This window comes from Heptranchias perlo, chromosome 1 (genome assembly GCF_035084215.1).
Source record: "Heptranchias perlo isolate sHepPer1 chromosome 1, sHepPer1.hap1, whole genome shotgun sequence".
In the NCBI taxonomy this organism is placed as follows: Eukaryota; Metazoa; Chordata; class Chondrichthyes; order Hexanchiformes; family Hexanchidae; genus Heptranchias; species Heptranchias perlo.
Genome location: NC_090325.1, coordinates 197822057 through 197839071, shown reverse-complemented (window position 1 = coordinate 197839071; position 17015 = coordinate 197822057). Strand labels below are relative to the sequence as shown.

At 39.8% G+C, this 17015-nt stretch overlaps 1 protein-coding gene across 2 annotated transcripts in view; it reads left to right on the top strand.

Annotated features, from left to right (window-relative positions):
* wdr32 (WD repeat domain 32) overlaps positions 1–17015 on the top strand; it is a 44700-nt gene that overhangs the window by 7609 nt on the left and 20076 nt on the right. For both annotated transcript variants that reach the window (XM_067994925.1, XM_067994919.1), the window contains exons 2-4: positions 452–565; positions 6669–6866; positions 16272–16474. In XM_067994925.1, the coding sequence (XP_067851026.1) occupies positions 452–565; positions 6669–6866; positions 16272–16474 (515 nt within the window). The remainder of the gene's footprint in view (positions 1–451; positions 566–6668; positions 6867–16271; positions 16475–17015) is intronic.

Sequence of the window (17015 nt, the reverse complement as noted above, 5' to 3'; positions counted from 1 at the left end):
CTAAGGACTCTCTAATCACAAAGCTTTTAATTATGTAGAATTTCAAATATACCAACCATTCATGAAGGTGAAAACCAAAGTCATCCTTAACACTTCCATACAACAGGTTGCAATTTCTGTACTGCTACTCTAAAACCTCTGACAGGGCAGATGCACAGCAGTGACTAGGAGGGAAGCTGTAGTTTGAGTATTTTTATTTACATTATGTGGCAATTCTGTATTCACACATAAGAGAATATGAAACCATAAACTGTATGTACCTGTAGCGTACATATACTGAAGCACAACTTCTGATATACCTGTAGTGAAAATATTCATATATAAACTGTTTTGCACTTCTTTAGATTTACTTCAAAATGAAGACAAATACTACTGTCAAATGCCATCTGACAGTCTGAATAGAAAAACTGATTTTGTTTCCTCCTATGTTTTTGTTTCTTCTCCTGTCTAGATCTGTGTTGACGGTGGCATGTGAACTGACTGAAGTTCTCTTGTTTGACCCAGTGTCTTCAAAACATATCAAAACTCTGTCTGAAGCTCATGAAGATTGTGTCAATAACATCAGGTCAGTTACACAGCAACTCTGCAAAAATGGATATTTTTTAATTTGGTGGGTCAGCATTTTGTTTGTTTTTAAATGATTCTGTTTCCTGTTAGCATTTGGGATCAGATTCCCAGCTAGCAATTTTTTTAAAGTTTAATCATCCTAGAGAATAATTATATTTCAGAAATTTAGAGGCGCTGCTATATGTATACTGTAAATTATTTTATTGTAATAGTTACACAAAATTTTCAAAAATTTTTGATATAATTATACATAGTTTTAATAAATATAAACAGCTGTCACTTTCAATCATGTAAGACTGAAGAAGTCTCCTGTTTCTACAAAGCCCTCAAGCAGATACAACAACAACAACTTGCATTTATATAACGCCTTTAATGTAGTAAAATGTCCCAAGGCGCTTCGTCGGAGCGTTATCAAACAAAATTTGACACCAGGAGACATGAGGACAGGTGATCAAAAGCTTGGCCAAAGTGGTAGGTTTTGAGGAACATCTTAAAGGAGGAGAGAGAGGTTTAGGAAGGGAATTCCAGAGCTTAGGGCTTAGACAGCTAAAGGCACGGCCGCCAATGGTGGAGTGATAAAAATCAGGGATGTGCAAGATGCCAGAATTGGAGGAGCGCAGAGATCTCTGAGGGGTGTAGGGCTGGAGGAGGTTACAGAAATAGGTAGGGGGCAAGGCCAAGGCGGGATACAATGGAGGAATGTTTGTAAGTTTTTTTTTCTCGTATTTTTATGCAATAAAATCATGCATTTGTCATCAAAACCTCCTTTTCCTATTAGCGAGTATGGAGTAAAATACTGCAGATACCTGAAATTGGAAGCAAAAAACAAAAATGCTAGAAACACTCAGCAGGAAGGGTTTGCACCTGAAATGTTAACTTGTCTGTTCTCTCCACAGATGCAGACTGACCTGCTGACTGTTTCCAGCATTTTCTGTTTATGTTTCTTATAACCCTTGTCTAGAGACATAATGTTGCAAAACACTTTTTCTGGTTTGTCCACATTTGCCCATGTAATAACAGTCAGTGTACTTCAAAGTACTTCATTGTGTGTGAAGTACTTTGAGACTTTTCTGAGACTTGGTCAGGTATTCCATAAATGTAAGTAGTTCTTTCTCTATATATGGTGTTAATTCCTAATGCCTTGTGAACAAATTATATGGTTTGAATGCATTCAGGCTGTCAGCACCATGAATGAGAACTCTTTAGCAGTAGCAACATTAGTTTGCTTTTAGAAAATGGGGATAGTGCAAGAAAATGGCTTTGAGGTAGAAGATCAGCCATGATCTTGTTGAATGGCGGAGCAGGCTCGATAGCCAGATGCCTACTCCTGCTCCTATTTCTCATGTTCTTAAGACAACATAATGGTGCGATCATCATGTCCTTTTTTTGAGTTCGAGGCCTCAATAGGCTGGAAGAAACAGCCTTTGGCTGAAAACCACCTGAAATCAGAAAACAAATTTTTTGAAATGGGTCCCATTTCCAAAATGCATCATGGGAACCAGAAAACAGAGGAAATCAAATATTTAAACCTTAAAGAAGTGTGAAATAGAAATGAAGGTAAAATAAAAATAGAAGGAAGAGTGGATAGTGTTTACATTATTTTTATTTTCATTTACCTTTTTTAGTGTTTTGTTGTATAGAGTTAATAATGCAGTAACAAAATTACTCTTAGCATTTGACTAGCTTTATCACTATAATATTAGGGTCTACTGGAGACAGTCCAAGAGTTAACTCCTTGAATGTGTTTTAGCCTTTAATGGTCCTAGCCACTTATGTTATTTATGTAATTCAGCAATGAATTTAAATGGGCCAATCCAATTAATTATATTGCTGAAATAAAATCCAGCACTAAACTTGTCACTGAGTGGACTATGATATTGTACAATGTACAGTGCTGTGCACACAACTGGTTGTTTATATCTTGCCCTCCAGAGGACTGGAGATGTTATTGCAATTATGAAGAAAACATGCATACTTCACATTCAGCTAAAGGTATTTTTCATTCATTCTTTGCATATTACAGGTAATCAGATATTAAAGCAAAGCCATCAGGAAGGCTTTAGGGTGCTTTTTTCTTTAATAGCATGTGATGTGCTTGATCAAGTGACTTTACCTTTCTCATGTCTTATATAGCATCTCTATACTGTGCCTTTGTTTCGCTTTTTCTCATTAGCACCCATCATATTTGTGCTGCTTCAAGTCCTGAATTTGTTAAAATTTGTAAAAATTGCAAGCAGAATTTTGTTGTCACTAAGTATCATGGCTGATTCTTTTAGTGCCTGAAACTTCACCACAGCTGCACATTGCATGGATTTATGAAGAGATTCTAAAGAAGGTTCACTAGATTAGAATTATCATAATGTCCCAAAACAAGTTCTACTGGTGAAAATTTATTAATCATCAGGTCAAATAGGTAGTTCCCATGGGACACACTGGTCCTTTTTGAGTTCTGCTATGTAAACCTTGGTTAACTATAAGCAGAAAAAATGCCTGGGGGGGACTCTGTTTTTAATATATTTTTCTTCTTCCCCTCTTTAGGTTCCCCCATGCCATGCACCATTCACCGTTTGGGAGGGCATGCAGGTGACCTGCTCCTAGGCCTCTGCTGATGTTTCTCTGTAAGTGGCTGCTGGAAGGTGCATGAGAGTGATTATAGTTTTTTAAATTATTATTGCATTCCCTTTGAGGAAGCTTCCGTACAGCTTCTGTCCTTGATGGCACAGCCAAGATCAGGAGTTTGTCATGTGGGGTACAGTAGATGCAAGTCTACGCCATGCCCTTCTGTAGTACAGCACGTTGCTGCACAAAATACATTTGGAAATCTTGTTCAAGCCAGCTGGTACCTATGCTGACTACCTTGGATTTTGGTGAATCAGGGTCTCGCCCAGAATCCTTCTGTAGTCATTGGCCACACAACAATCATAAGTTTTAGGTGCTAGTTCACTGATGTATGCTTCCTCAACATGTACACACAGAGAGCTAGTAATGGCCAGATTGGGATCGTCAAATAGTGCTGCACAGGTCCACACAGGTTCAGTTTAAAGAATTAGCACCGACCGACAAGAGTTTACATCAATACTGCAGTATCACCAAATCTTCTCCCTTTTTATATTAAGTTGTATAACAACAGGGTGAAGTTGGAAGCTTGTGTTAAGGGTAGAAAGATATGGGACCATAGTGAAGAAGTACCAATGAGGCTGTCAAAATGCTTCAACCATGATTGAATAAATAGATGGTTAGCTTTGCCTTTAAATTGCACACAACGGATGAAGTTCCAGGCAATAACAGTATCTGGGGAAAGAGTTCCTTGAGCAGGAGAAATGCCATGTAAAACTTGGCATTGGTGTTCCATTCAGACTTTTTGATTGCGGCCTGGCTTAAGTGCTACCAACTCTGATATATGGACGGTTTACTTTGGCCAACCTTATCACAAACACTGATGCGGAGGATTGAGTCTGGTCTTCCTTCCAGTCATCATGTTTTCAGGGCTTTGGGTTGTACTGAGCCTTGGAGCAAGAGATATTTGATTTCCTGCTGAATGGGGTTATATTATTGCATCACTGATGCATGTTGCATTATTGCAGATACTGGCTGCACCCACACAGGATGGTGGTAGTTTCGTTTTTCTGTTCTCCCTTTCCCTCCTTTCCTGAAGGTGTTGGCTTGTTGTGGTAGGTTTTGAGTTAATTAACATTTCTGGTTGCCATTTTAGGAAGCTAATTACTTGTTGGCTGGGGAAATTTTGATCAATTGTCAAGGAGCAATAGGATATAGGGCTGACTTATGTCAGCTTATGATAAATCACCCTGTAATATGTTGACAATTGTAAACAATTTTACAACACCAAGTTATAGTCCAGCAATTTTATTTTAAATTCACAAGCTTTCGGAGGCTTCCTCCTTCGTCAAGTGAACGATCGTTCACCTGACGAAGGAGGAAGCCTCCGAAAGCTTGTGAATTTAAAATAAAATTGCTGGACTATAACTTGGTGTTGTAAAATTGTTTACAATTGTCAACCCCAGTCCATCACCGGCATCTCCACATCATGTAATATGTTGGATATTCTCAATGTGGTAATTGGTGATGGGAAATGGATATGTGTCTGTGGTTCCCTATACAGTGAATTACCAGCCTTGAACATGCTGCTGATAGGTTACAAGTGGAGGCTGGACATTTCCCAAGGCAGCAGAAAAGGGAGATTCACCTCTAAACTACTATTATGCACCTCCTAGTGGCTGGTTATAAAGTGACATTGGTGAAGGCCTAAAAACTGGGCTTTAAGGAGGAGAAAATAAAAATGAAAAATATCAAAATAAAATTTTAATTTAAATATTAATGGGTTTTCTCTTGCTGTAGCATTGCAACTTACTTTAGCTTTCAGAAGATGTCACTTCCATCTGTGGAACCATATGTTAGTGTCACTCATTGCTTTAAAAGCAGCTTAAATATGAAATAAAAGCAGAAAATGCTGGAAATACTCAGCAAGTCGGGCAGCATCTGTGGAGAAAGAAACAGAGTTAACATTTCAGGTCGATTACCTTTCGTCAGAATTGGAAGAAGTTAAAGATTTAACAGTTTTTAAGCAGGTACAGAGCCAGGCAAAGGGGGGAGGGAAGGGGAAGGGAGGAAAGAACAAAAGGGAAGGTCTCTGATAGGATGGATAGCAGGAGTGATTAAATGACAAAGGGGATGATGGTGCAAGGCAAGGATGATGGTAATGGAACACCAGCTTAAATATGAGATCAGCTAAAAGAACATAAGGGCAATGTACATTGAGATGAAAGAATTAAATCAGCATACATCAGGTTGAACATAAGGTCCAGAATGGGCTTGAGGCACAATGGCATCAAGCCCTGTATCTTCCTCTGCTTCAAAGATTTCTCCAATTTTCTCTTCCAAGATGCAATGGTCTCTGCCTCAACTACTGTATGTAGCAAAGCATTCCATGCTCAACAATCCTCTGCGTAATGAAGTCACTCCTAACCTTTCTCCTCACACTCTTAGTGAGAATTTTAAATCGATAACCCCCCCACCGATCACTGACTCCCCAACCTTATTCACTCTATCAAAATCCTTCTTAATTTTAAAAACCTATATTAAATGTCCTCTCAGCATGTTAACAAATCAGCTTTAGGAAGGTAGTTACTGATGGTATTTAAGTGGCCTTTATAGTTATGAGTGGTACCAATGCATGGTGCTGAATATGGAAGAGACACGCCTTCTGAAAACTTGTTCATTGTGGTGGATTACTGCAGCAAGAGAAAAACCTGTCTGAAAAAATCACCAATGTGTCATCAAGAATGAAATAAAATGACTTGCCAATTACAGAATTTATTTAAAACAGCAATGATAGATATAAACATATGTACAGAAAAGAAGGGCAAGAAAAGACCATCAGGTTCATCAATGCTCACACTATCCATACACAGTGCAGTCTTGTGTACCACTCTCCTAATCATCAGTAATGCTGAATCCTGGTGGAAGTGAGGGAAGAAAAACCTGTGGCCAATGTCAAGAAAAGCTCTGGGATATTCCTCCATAGCTCCCTAAAGCAAGCAAGCAAGTTCCAGAAGACCATGGCTTCTCACGATATAGCACTAGACATACTAACGCCCACTCCTTCCTCTCCCAGTGTCCTTAGGAACATAGGACCAGAAAAGACCATTTCCATCCTTTGGGCCAGTCCCAAAGGTTGTAGACTTCCCACCTTATTTTGTCCCTTATAACTTTCAATAAACTTGTCTGCCAAAAATATATCCATACCCTCTGGAAATTTTTAAATATCCTTCACTTGTGTAGACTCACTGAGTAGCTGTTTCACATATTCACCACTTTGCATGAAGAAGTTAATGTATTCATCTTTTCTTGTCTAAGCTTCAATCTGTGTACCCTTGTCCTAGAGTTTATATTAGAAAATGTGATCTCATAAAGGCGTATATGGATGGAAGTTTCACATTGTGAAGTGCAATAATTTAGGATGGCTTTTGAATATAAATCTTTTACTGAAACTGCTGCAGATATTGCTTCACTGTTCTGTGGCTGAGAAGTTTTATTGTTTCATAGCACTCAAAATATCAACATATGCTATGTTTTTCTTTTAGGTTTCTTGATAACAGGCTGTTTGCAACCTGCTCTGATGATACTACAGTAGCACTGTGGGATTTACGTAACCTCAACACAAAGGTCTGCACCTTGCATGGCCATACTAGCTGGGTAAAGAACATTGAATATGATACCAATACAAGACTACTAGTAACATCAGGATTTGATGGGAATGTAATCACATGGGACACAAATAGGTTGGTGTTTTGCATGTTTTTCCAAGGCCTTTGATGTTTGCTGAGTGATGAAACTAAAATGAGTTTGTGTTAGACAATGTACAGGACTGGAAAAGACCATTGTAATACAAGATTGTGTAAACTTAATTTTAAAAAAAAGCCATAGTTTACATACCTTTGGAAGGCATCAACGTTTTTCAGGCCTTAAGACTTAAAACTTTTTAGACAAAAATTAACAGTGGGTGTACACTTCACAAAAATTATTATTCTTTCTGAAAAAAAATCAGTCATGGTGTTAAAAATGAAATTAGCACTTCCTTTCCACATTAAGGTTACTCTCTGTCATGATTTTTGAGTCACCTTTTTTATTCAGCATTTGTAATGGCAAAATGGTATGTCAACATCTACCTGTTTGGCTGCAGTTGCAAGCCTGTGGACACTAATGTGACGACATCATCCAGGACTATCATAATTTTGTTTTTTTATTTAATTTTTGGGTGTTTAGGTGTCTTTTCAATCAGTTGGGTAAGAGAAAAAGAGAGGTAGGGAAGTGAGACAGATAGTTCAGGGTGACAAAATGAGAGAGAGTGAGAAAGAAAAAGATCAGTAGGTGAGAGAACTCACTATAAACAATGTCAAAAGAAATCTACTAGTGTAATTTAGAAAAAGTTTATGTCTGCACTGATCGTCGTGTCTTTTTTTTCATTGATTAAGTGTTTGAGTCTCTGTTTTTCTACTTTCAAATTGGTTACTTTCTGCTTTGGTTATCTTGCCAGTCATATTCCACAAAAGATGTGATAACTTAAGGAACTTTGGAACAAGAAGAGGCCATTCAGTCCATCAAGCCTATTCCTTCTACAGTCCTTGTACAACTACCTCAACCAAAGACTCCCCACCCAAGATCTCTATACTTACTTCCTAACCCCATGTGAATCAAACAGATTATTAATGTAAACAAAAAGGAAAAACTGCATATGCTGGAATTCTAATTTATTAATGTCTCTGTAACCCTCGGTCCTTGAGCTTAGCGCTCACTGACAAAGGTAAATAGCCTGCTTACCACCACCTTTTATTTTTCTAAATGTCTGTATCAAGTCTCCTTTTCTCCGTGCAGTTGAGTTCGATCTGCTGGGCCTTTCCTTGTAATTTCGTTCCCTGATGGCCTGAAATCAGCTTGGTCACTTTTCTCTGAATTATTTCCTGCGTATTTGATCGTTCCCAAATTATTTTCCATTTCTACTCCGTTATTGGGCTACCTGGATGACTCCTGAACACTCACATGTGGCAACTACCAAATAAATTGATGCCTTCTTTGATTGATAGGTACCACATGCCACCTTTTGTGTTGCCAGTTTTGGTGGGCCAGACCCTTCCTGAATTTTTAGTGGTGCCCTCACTGTAGGGAAATACCTCACTATCCCCATGGGATTGCGATAGAGGCTCAGTCCACAATCAACTAGCCCTTTACAAAACAGGACGCTTTATGTTGTACACATGTTTAGTGTTTCCTGTTCCTATATGCATTAAGTTACTTTATCCACGTTGAATCAATATGCCATTTTTCAAACCATCTGCGTAATTGGTCTAAATGTCTCTGAATACTAACAATCTCTTTTCCAAGAGTTTTGTACATACATCAGCAACTTTTATAATATTACCAATGTCCGGTGGAACATCACTGGTTACCATTTCCAGGCAGAGAATTTTCCATTTATCATCACCCTCTGACTTAACATAAGAACATAAGAAATAGGAGCAGGAGTAGGCCATACGGCCCCTCGAGCCTGCTCCGCCATTCAATAAGATCATGGCTGATCTTCGACCTCAGCTCCACTTTCCCGCCCGATCTCCATATCCCTTGATTCCCCTAGAGTCCAAAAATCTATCTATGTCAGCCTTGAATATACTCAACGACTGAGCATCCACAGTCCTCTGGGAAGAGAATTCCAAAGAGTCACAACCCTTTGAGTGAGGAAATTTCTCCTCATCTCAGTCCTAAATATCTGACCCTTTATCCTGAGACTAAGCCCCCTAGTTCCTGGCTCTCCAGCCAGGGGAAACAGCCTCTCTGCATCTACCCTGTCAAGCCCTCTCAGATTCTTTTATGTTTCAATGAGATCACCTCTCATCCTTCTAAACTCCAGAGAGTATAGGCCCATTCTTCTCAATCTCTCCTCATAGAACAACCCTCTCTTCCCAGGAATCAATCTAGTGAACCTTTGTTGCACTGCCTTTAAGGCAAGTATATCCTTCCTTAGGTAAGGAGACCAAAACTGTACACAGTACTCCAGGTGTGGTCTCATCAGAGCCCTATATAATTACAGCAAAACCTGCTTACTCTTATACTCCAACTCCCTTGTAATAAAGGCCAACATAGCATTTGCCTTCCTTATTGCTTGCTGTACCTACATATTAACTTTGTGTTTCATGTACAAGGACACCCAAATCACTCTGAACACCAACATTTAATAGTTTCTCACCATTTAAAAAGTAGTCTGTTTTTCTATTCTTCTTGCTAAAGTGAATAAACTCACATTTCCTCACATTATACTCCATCTGCCACCTTCTTGCCCACTCACTTAACCTGTCTACATCCCTTTGCAGTCTTTTTGTGTCCACGTCACAGTTTACTTTCCCACCAAGTCAGCAAACTTGGATACATTACACTCGGTCCCTTCATCTAAGTCATTAATATAGATTGTAAATAGCTGAGGCCCCAGCGCTGATCCTTGCGGCACCCCACTAGTTACAGCCTGCCAACCTGAGAATGACCTGTTTATTCCTACTCTCTGTTTTCTGTCCCTTAACCAATCATCTACCAATGCTAATATATTACCCCCAACCCCATGAGCCCTTATCTTGTGTAACAACCTTTCGTGTGGCACTTTATCGAATGCCTTTTGAAAATCCAAATATACTACATCCACTGGTTCCCCTTTATCTACCCTGCTAATTACATCCTCAAAATACTCTAATAGATTTGTCAAACACAATTTCCCTTTCATAAAACCATGTTGACTCTGCTTAATCATATTATGATTTTCTAAGTGCTCTGTTACCATGTCTTTAATAATGGATTCCAGCAATTTCCCGATGACTGATGTCAGGCTTACTGGCCTGTAGTTCCCTGTTTTCTCTCTCCCTCCTTTCTTGAATAGCGGTGTTACATTTGTTACCTTCCAATCCACTGGGACTGTTCTAGAATCTAGGGAATTTTGGAAGATCACAACCAATGCATCCACTATCTCTGCAGTCACCTCTTTTAAAACCCTAGGATGTAGGCCATCAGGTCCAGGGGATTTGTCAGCTTTTAGTCCCATTAATTTCTCCAGTACTTTTTCTTTACTAATATTAATTACTTTAAGTGCGTCTCTCTCATTAGACCCTTGGTTTCCCACTATTGCTGGTATGTTTTTTGTGCCTTCTGCTGTGAAGACAGATACAAAATATTTGTTTAACGTCTCTGCCATTTCCTTATTCCCCATTACAATTTCTTCTGTCTCAGCCTCTAAGGGACCCACGTTTACTTTCACCATTCTCTTTTATGTACTTGTAGAAGCTCTTACAGTCTGTTTTTATATTCCTTGCTAGTTTACTTTCATATTCTGTTTTCTCCCTCTTTATCAATTTTTTGGTCATCCTTTGCTGGTTTCTAAAACTCTCCCAATCCTCAGGCTTACTACTCTTCTTGGCAACATTATAAGCCTCTTCTTTAGTTAGCCACGGATGGATCACTTTTCCAGTGGAGTTTTTATTTCTCAATGGAATGTATATTTGTTGAGAATTATGAAATATTTCTTTAAATGTTTGCCATTGCTTATCTACCGTCATACCTTTTAATCTAATTTCCCAAGCTACCTTAGCCAGCTCGTCCCTCATAGCTATGTAATTGGCTTTGTTTAATTTTAAGACTCTAGTTTTGGACTTAAGTACATCACTCTTGAACTAAATGTGAAATTCTATCCTATTATGATCACTCTTTCCCAGAGGATCCCTTACTATGAGATTACTAATTAACCCTGTCTCATTACACAAGACAAGATCTAAAATAGCCTGTTCCCTGGTTGGTTCCACAACATATTGTTCTAGGAAACTGTCCTGAATGCATACCATGAACTTGTCCTCCAAACTACTTTTGCTGATTTGATTCGCCCAGTCTACATGAGGATTAAGGTCCACCATGATTATTGCATTACCTATTAACTTCTTTTGTGAAACCAATTTTCAGTCCCTCTGAATAACCTGTATTCCATGAGTCTTGAGCTTTAATAACAACTCACATGAGAACTTTCAGAGAGTGGGAGACAAGCAGGGATACAGTTTCAGAAAGATAGACAGTTTTAAAAATATTTTTGCTGTAATGAAAGCCACAGGAGCAGCCTTGTGAGAAATTGAACACAGTTGGCTTTATTTATAATGAATGTGGTTATAAAAGATAACAACATGGACAAAACTTAGAAACTGAAACAGTTACCTATTGTGTTAATACAAAAGCTGTGATTTAAAATGGATGTTGCATTCAGCCATAAGAGACAAAACTTTTCATTTGCGCCTCATTGTCCAGACTCCTCCTTCACAGCTTGACTTTTAAATTACTATAGTCTGACTTCAAATTCATTGCAGAGAATATCTGTTGCATTCACAGTTGGCACTTGCCTGTTCCACTCCCATGGTAGTCAAGACATGTATATTGAAAATCTGTCCTTTGCTGTATGCTGAGTGTAGTATTAGCTGGTTACTGTATCACTTGATGTTGCACTCAGCAAACACTCACTCGCTGGTACAGAAATGTGTTTAAACAGATAGGTCCTGGCTACATCAGAAGTGGAACAGATAGCCGTAATATTGATTCAAAGTTGTTTTCAATATTACACATTTAAACTTAGCACGATGGCAATATCAGTTGTAGCAATTCTGCAGCTACAGCTGATCCCAGTGCTCAAGTTTATAATTTTTTATAATAATGCTGATCCACTGGCAAGTTTAAGTTAAGCTCCTGATCTTTCTGGAATTTTTTTGATTATTCACTAGTTAAGTTTTCTTTTCTTCTGCTTAGTCTTACGTTGCAAACTTTAGAGAAACATCATAGAAAATATACGGCGCGGAAGGGAGGCCATTCGGCCTATCGTGTCCGTGCCAGCTGTGAAATGAGCCACCCAGCCTAATCCCACTTTCCCACGTTTGGTCCGTAGCCCTGCAGGCCACGGCTCTTCAGGTGCACATCCAGTTGTTTTTTTTTAATGAGTTGAGGATTTCTGCCTCTACCACCTCTCGCAGTGAGTTCCGGACCCCCACCACCCTCTGGGTGAAAATTTTTTTCTTCATTTCCGCTCTAATCCTTCTACCAATCACTTTAAATCTATGCCTCCTGGTTATTGACCCCTCTGCTAAGGGAAATAGGTCCTTCCTATCCACTCTATCTAGGCCCCTCATAATTTTGTACACCTCAATCAAATCACCCCTCAGCCTCCTTTGTTCCAAGGAAAACAACCCCAGCCTATCCAATCTTTCATCATAGCTAAAATTCTCCAGTCCTGGCAACATCCGCGTAAATCTCCTCTGCACCCTCTCTAGTGCAATTACATCCTTCCTGTAATGTAGTGACCAGAACTGTGCGCAGAACTCAAGCTGTGGCCTAACTAGTGTTTTACGTAGTTCCAGGATAACATCCCTGCTTTTATATTCTTTGCCTCGGCTAATAAAGGAAAGCATTCCATATGCCTTCTTAACCACCTTATCTACCTGTCTTGCTACCTTCAGGGATCTGTGGACATGCACTTCCTCTACATCTCTCAGTATCCTCCCATTTATTGTGTATTCCCTTGCCTTGTTTGCTCTCCCCAAATGCATTACCTCACATAATGAAATGTATCCAGGATACAGAATACATTTGAAAACCAGGCTGAATACAGAGAGTACAGAGGGTAATTGTCAAAGGTTATAAGGGCAAAGGGAGAGTATGAGAAAAGATTTGCAGGTAACATAAAAGGGAACCCAAAAATCTTCTATAAACATATGAAAAGTAAAAGAATAGTTAAAGGGATGGTGGGGCCAATTAGGGACAAAAAAAGGAAATCTTCTTGTGGAGCAAAGGGCATGACTGAGGTACTGAATGAGTACTTTGCATCTGTCTTCACAGAAGAGGATGAAGTTAATGTCACAGAGAGGACGATGGTGGGGGGGTGGAGGTGGGGGTTGGAGTAGAGATATTGGATAGGATAAAAATAGATAGAAAGGTGGTGCTGAATAGGTTGGTATCATTCAAAATTAACAAGTCACCCAGTCCAGGTAGGATGCATCCTAGGTTGCTGAGGGAAGCAAGGGTGGAGATAGCAGAAGCTCTGACCACAATCTTTCAATTCTCCTTGGATACGAGGGTGGTGCCAGAGGACTGGAGGATTGCAAATGTTACACCCCTGTTCAAAAAAGGGAAGAGGGATAAACCTGGTAACTACAGACATTAGATAACACTGTCTCTCCATGTTGTTCCTCCCAAAGTGCATCACTTCACACTTATCCACATTAAATTGCATTTGCCATGTGTTTGCCCATTTCACCAGTCTGTCTATATCCTCCTGAAGTCTGCTTCTCTCTTGGAGAAGCATGGGCTAATAAGGGACAGCCAGCGTGGATTTGTTAAAGGCAATGGTATTAAAGGAACAGTGGTAACTTGGGTATGTATTTCGCTAAGGGATAGGAGGCAGAGAGTAATGGTGAACGGATGTTTTTGACTGGAGAGAAGAATGCTGTGGGATCCCCAGGGGTCGGTATTAGGACCATTGCTTTTCTTCTTATAAAAAGAAGTGAGGGGAAAAGAGAGAGTATGAGAATAGACTGGCGGCAAACGTAAAAGGGATTCCAAAAGCCTTCTATAGACATTTAAACAGTAAACGGGTAGTAAGAGGAGGGATGGGGCCGATCAGGGACCAAAAAGGAGGTCTACTCATGGAGGCAGAGGGAATGGCCGAGGTACTAAATGAGTACTTTGCATCTGTCTTTACCAAGGAAGAAGATGCTGCCAGAGTCTCAGTAAAGGAAGATGTAGTTGAGATACTGGATGGGCTAATAATTGATAGAGGAGGTATCAGAAAGTCTAGCTGTACTTAAAGTGGATAAGTCACCCGGTCCAGACAGGATGCATCCTAGGTTGCTAAGGGTGGTACTGGCCATAATCTTCTAAACATCCTTAGATATGGGGTGGTGCCAGAGGACCGGAGAATTGCAAATGTTACACCCTTGTTCAAAAAAGGGATTAAGGATAATCCCAGCAACTACAGGCCAGTCAGTTTAACCTCGGTGGTGGGGAAACTTTTTTAGAAACAATAACCCGGGACAGAATTAGCAGTCACTTGGACAAGTGTGGATTCATTAGGGAAAGCCAGCGCGGATTTGTTAAAGGCAAATCGTGTTTAACTAACCTGGTAGAGTTTTTTGATTAGGTAACAGAGAGGGTCGACGAGGGCAATGCAGTTGATGTGGTGTATTTGGACTTTCAAAAGGCGTTTGATAAAGTGCCGCATAATAGTCTTGTCTTCAAGATTGAAGCCCATGGAATAAAGGGTGCAGTAGCAACATGGATACAAAATTGGCTAAGTAACAGTAAGCAGAGAGCAGTGGTGAACGGTTGTTTTTCAGATTGGAGGGAGGTGTATAGTGGTGTTCCCCAGGGGTCGGTACTAGGATCACTGCTTTACTTGATATATATTAATGACTTGGACTTGGCTGTACAGGGCACAATTTCCAAATTTGCAGATGACACTAAACTTGGAAGTGTAGTGAACAGTGAGGAGGATAGTGATAGACTTCAAGAGGATATAGACAGGCTTGTAGAATGGGCGGACACGTGGCAGATGAAGTTTAACACAGAAAAATACGAAGTGATATATTTCAGTAGGAAGAACGAGGAGAGGCAATATAAACTAGAGGGTACAATTCTAATAGGGGTACAGAAACAGAGAGATCTGGGGGTATATGTGCACAAATCGTTGAAAGTGCCAGGGCATGTTGAGAAAGCAGTTAAAAAAGCATACGGGATTCTGAGCTTTATAAGTAGAAGCATAGAGTACAAAAGCAAGGAAGTCATGATGAACTTTTATAAAACACTGGTTCGACCGCAACTGGAATATTGTGTCCACTTTAGGAAAGATGTGAAAGCCTTAGAGAGAGTGCAGAAAAGATCTACTAGAATGATTCCAGGGAAGAGGGACCTTAGTTACATGGATAGACTGGAGAATCTGGGGTGGTTCTCCTTGGAACAGAGAAGGTTGAGAGGAGATTTGATAAAGGTATTTAAAATCATGAAGGGTCTAGACAGAATAGATAGAGAGAAACTGTTCCCATTGGTGGAAGGGTCAAGAACCAGAGGACATAGATTTAAGGTGATTGGCAAAAGAACCAAAGGTGACATGAGGAAAAACTTTTTTACACAGCGAGTGGTTAGGATCTGGAATGCACTGCCCGAGGGGGTGGTGGAGGTAGATTCAATCATGGCTTTCAAAAGGGAACTGGATAAGTACTTGAAAGGAAAAAGTTTGCAGGGCTACGGGGATTGGGCGGGGGAGTGGGACTAGCTGGATTGCTCTTGCATAGAGCCAGCACAGACTTGATGGGCCGAATGGCCTCCTTCTGTGCTGTAACCTGTCTATGATTCTATATAAATGACCTGGACTTGGTATAGGGAGTACAATTTCAAAGTTTGCAGATGATACAAAAATTGGCAACGTAGTGAATAGTGAGCAGGATAGTAGCAGACTTCAGGAGGACATATACAGATGGGTGAAATGGGCAGTCACGTGGCAGATGCAATTTAATGTGGATAAGTGTCAAGTTTAGGAGGAACAACATGGAGAGGCAGTATGATCTAAATTATACTATTTTGAGGGTGGTGGAAGAGCAGAGGGACCTGGGGCTACATATTCACAAATCTTTGCAGGTGACAGGGCAAGTTAGAATCATAGATAAGTTGATACGGCGGTTAAGAAAGTTTGATGATTCCATGGGTTATCGGTAAGCATTTGAGAGAGCTCTGACTTTGAAAATGTCTTCATTTATTATCCTTCCTGGGATATATATAATTTTTTATTGGAAGAGCAGGTAAATGGCCTTCTATAGGACATCTACCAATGAGTTAGTTGCTAGGAAATGTGGCGTGTGGCAAATTGCCCTTCATTATATTTCCCCCTGTATTTTTGTTCTTGTAGTGAGTTGGGTTTTGATCTATGCTTTCCCCAGCGGCATGATCTGGATTGGCAACTTGCTGGGTGGGAATTGGAAGCCTCAGTTTACGTTGTATTGCTGCTTGGCCCACCCATAAATTTGCTCCTGTGGGAGCTATCTATTAGGTAGTATTCACAAATATTCATTAGTAAGGGGTATATGTTTGTTTATAATAATTCTAACTTTCATTTTGTCTTTCTTTTGAAACAGATGCACAGAAGATGGCTGTCCACACAAAACATTCTTTCACACCCGTTACCTAATGCGAATGCGTTTAACACCAGACTGTTCAAAGATGCTAATATCAACATCATCTGGTTATCTTCTAATTCTTCATGACCTTGATTTAACGCAGTCACTGGAAGTTTCCAATTTCCGCAGTTTAAGAGGCATACGTTCTGCTTCAAATACAGGTTAGTTAAGTGAGCATTATAGCTTGCTTCTTCCAAAATATCATTTTGTTGCTGCTCTAAACATCTCTAAGTTTGTTTATAAAATCTAGTTTTACTGATTTGTAGAATAGGTTTCAAATGTTCTGTTAAAATACTCACTTCGCATTAACGTTCTTAAATTTTGTGTTGAGTACAATGCTATGGAAGAAGATCTTCACCTGAACCTTGTCAAACCATGAGGAGAAACCCATGGCACCAACAGTATTAATAAGCTGCCTCGTTTCTCCTCCTCCTCTACTAGAAGCAGTGAGCCATGCTAGGCAAAAATTTCACACACCCACAATAACACTTTACTGGCTTCTTAATGATGACTAGTGATTAAAAGGCAGCACTCCTGCTTTCCCCTGTAAGACTTGGTAGACCAAACTGAAGGCATTTGGAGAAAGCTACCTATCTCATTGATTAGGGAGCTGAATACATGAAAGTCGAACTTGTGGTTGCATTCCATTTTGACAAAAAAGTAGGTGACTCGAAGGGCCGATTGGCCTACTCCTGCTCCTAT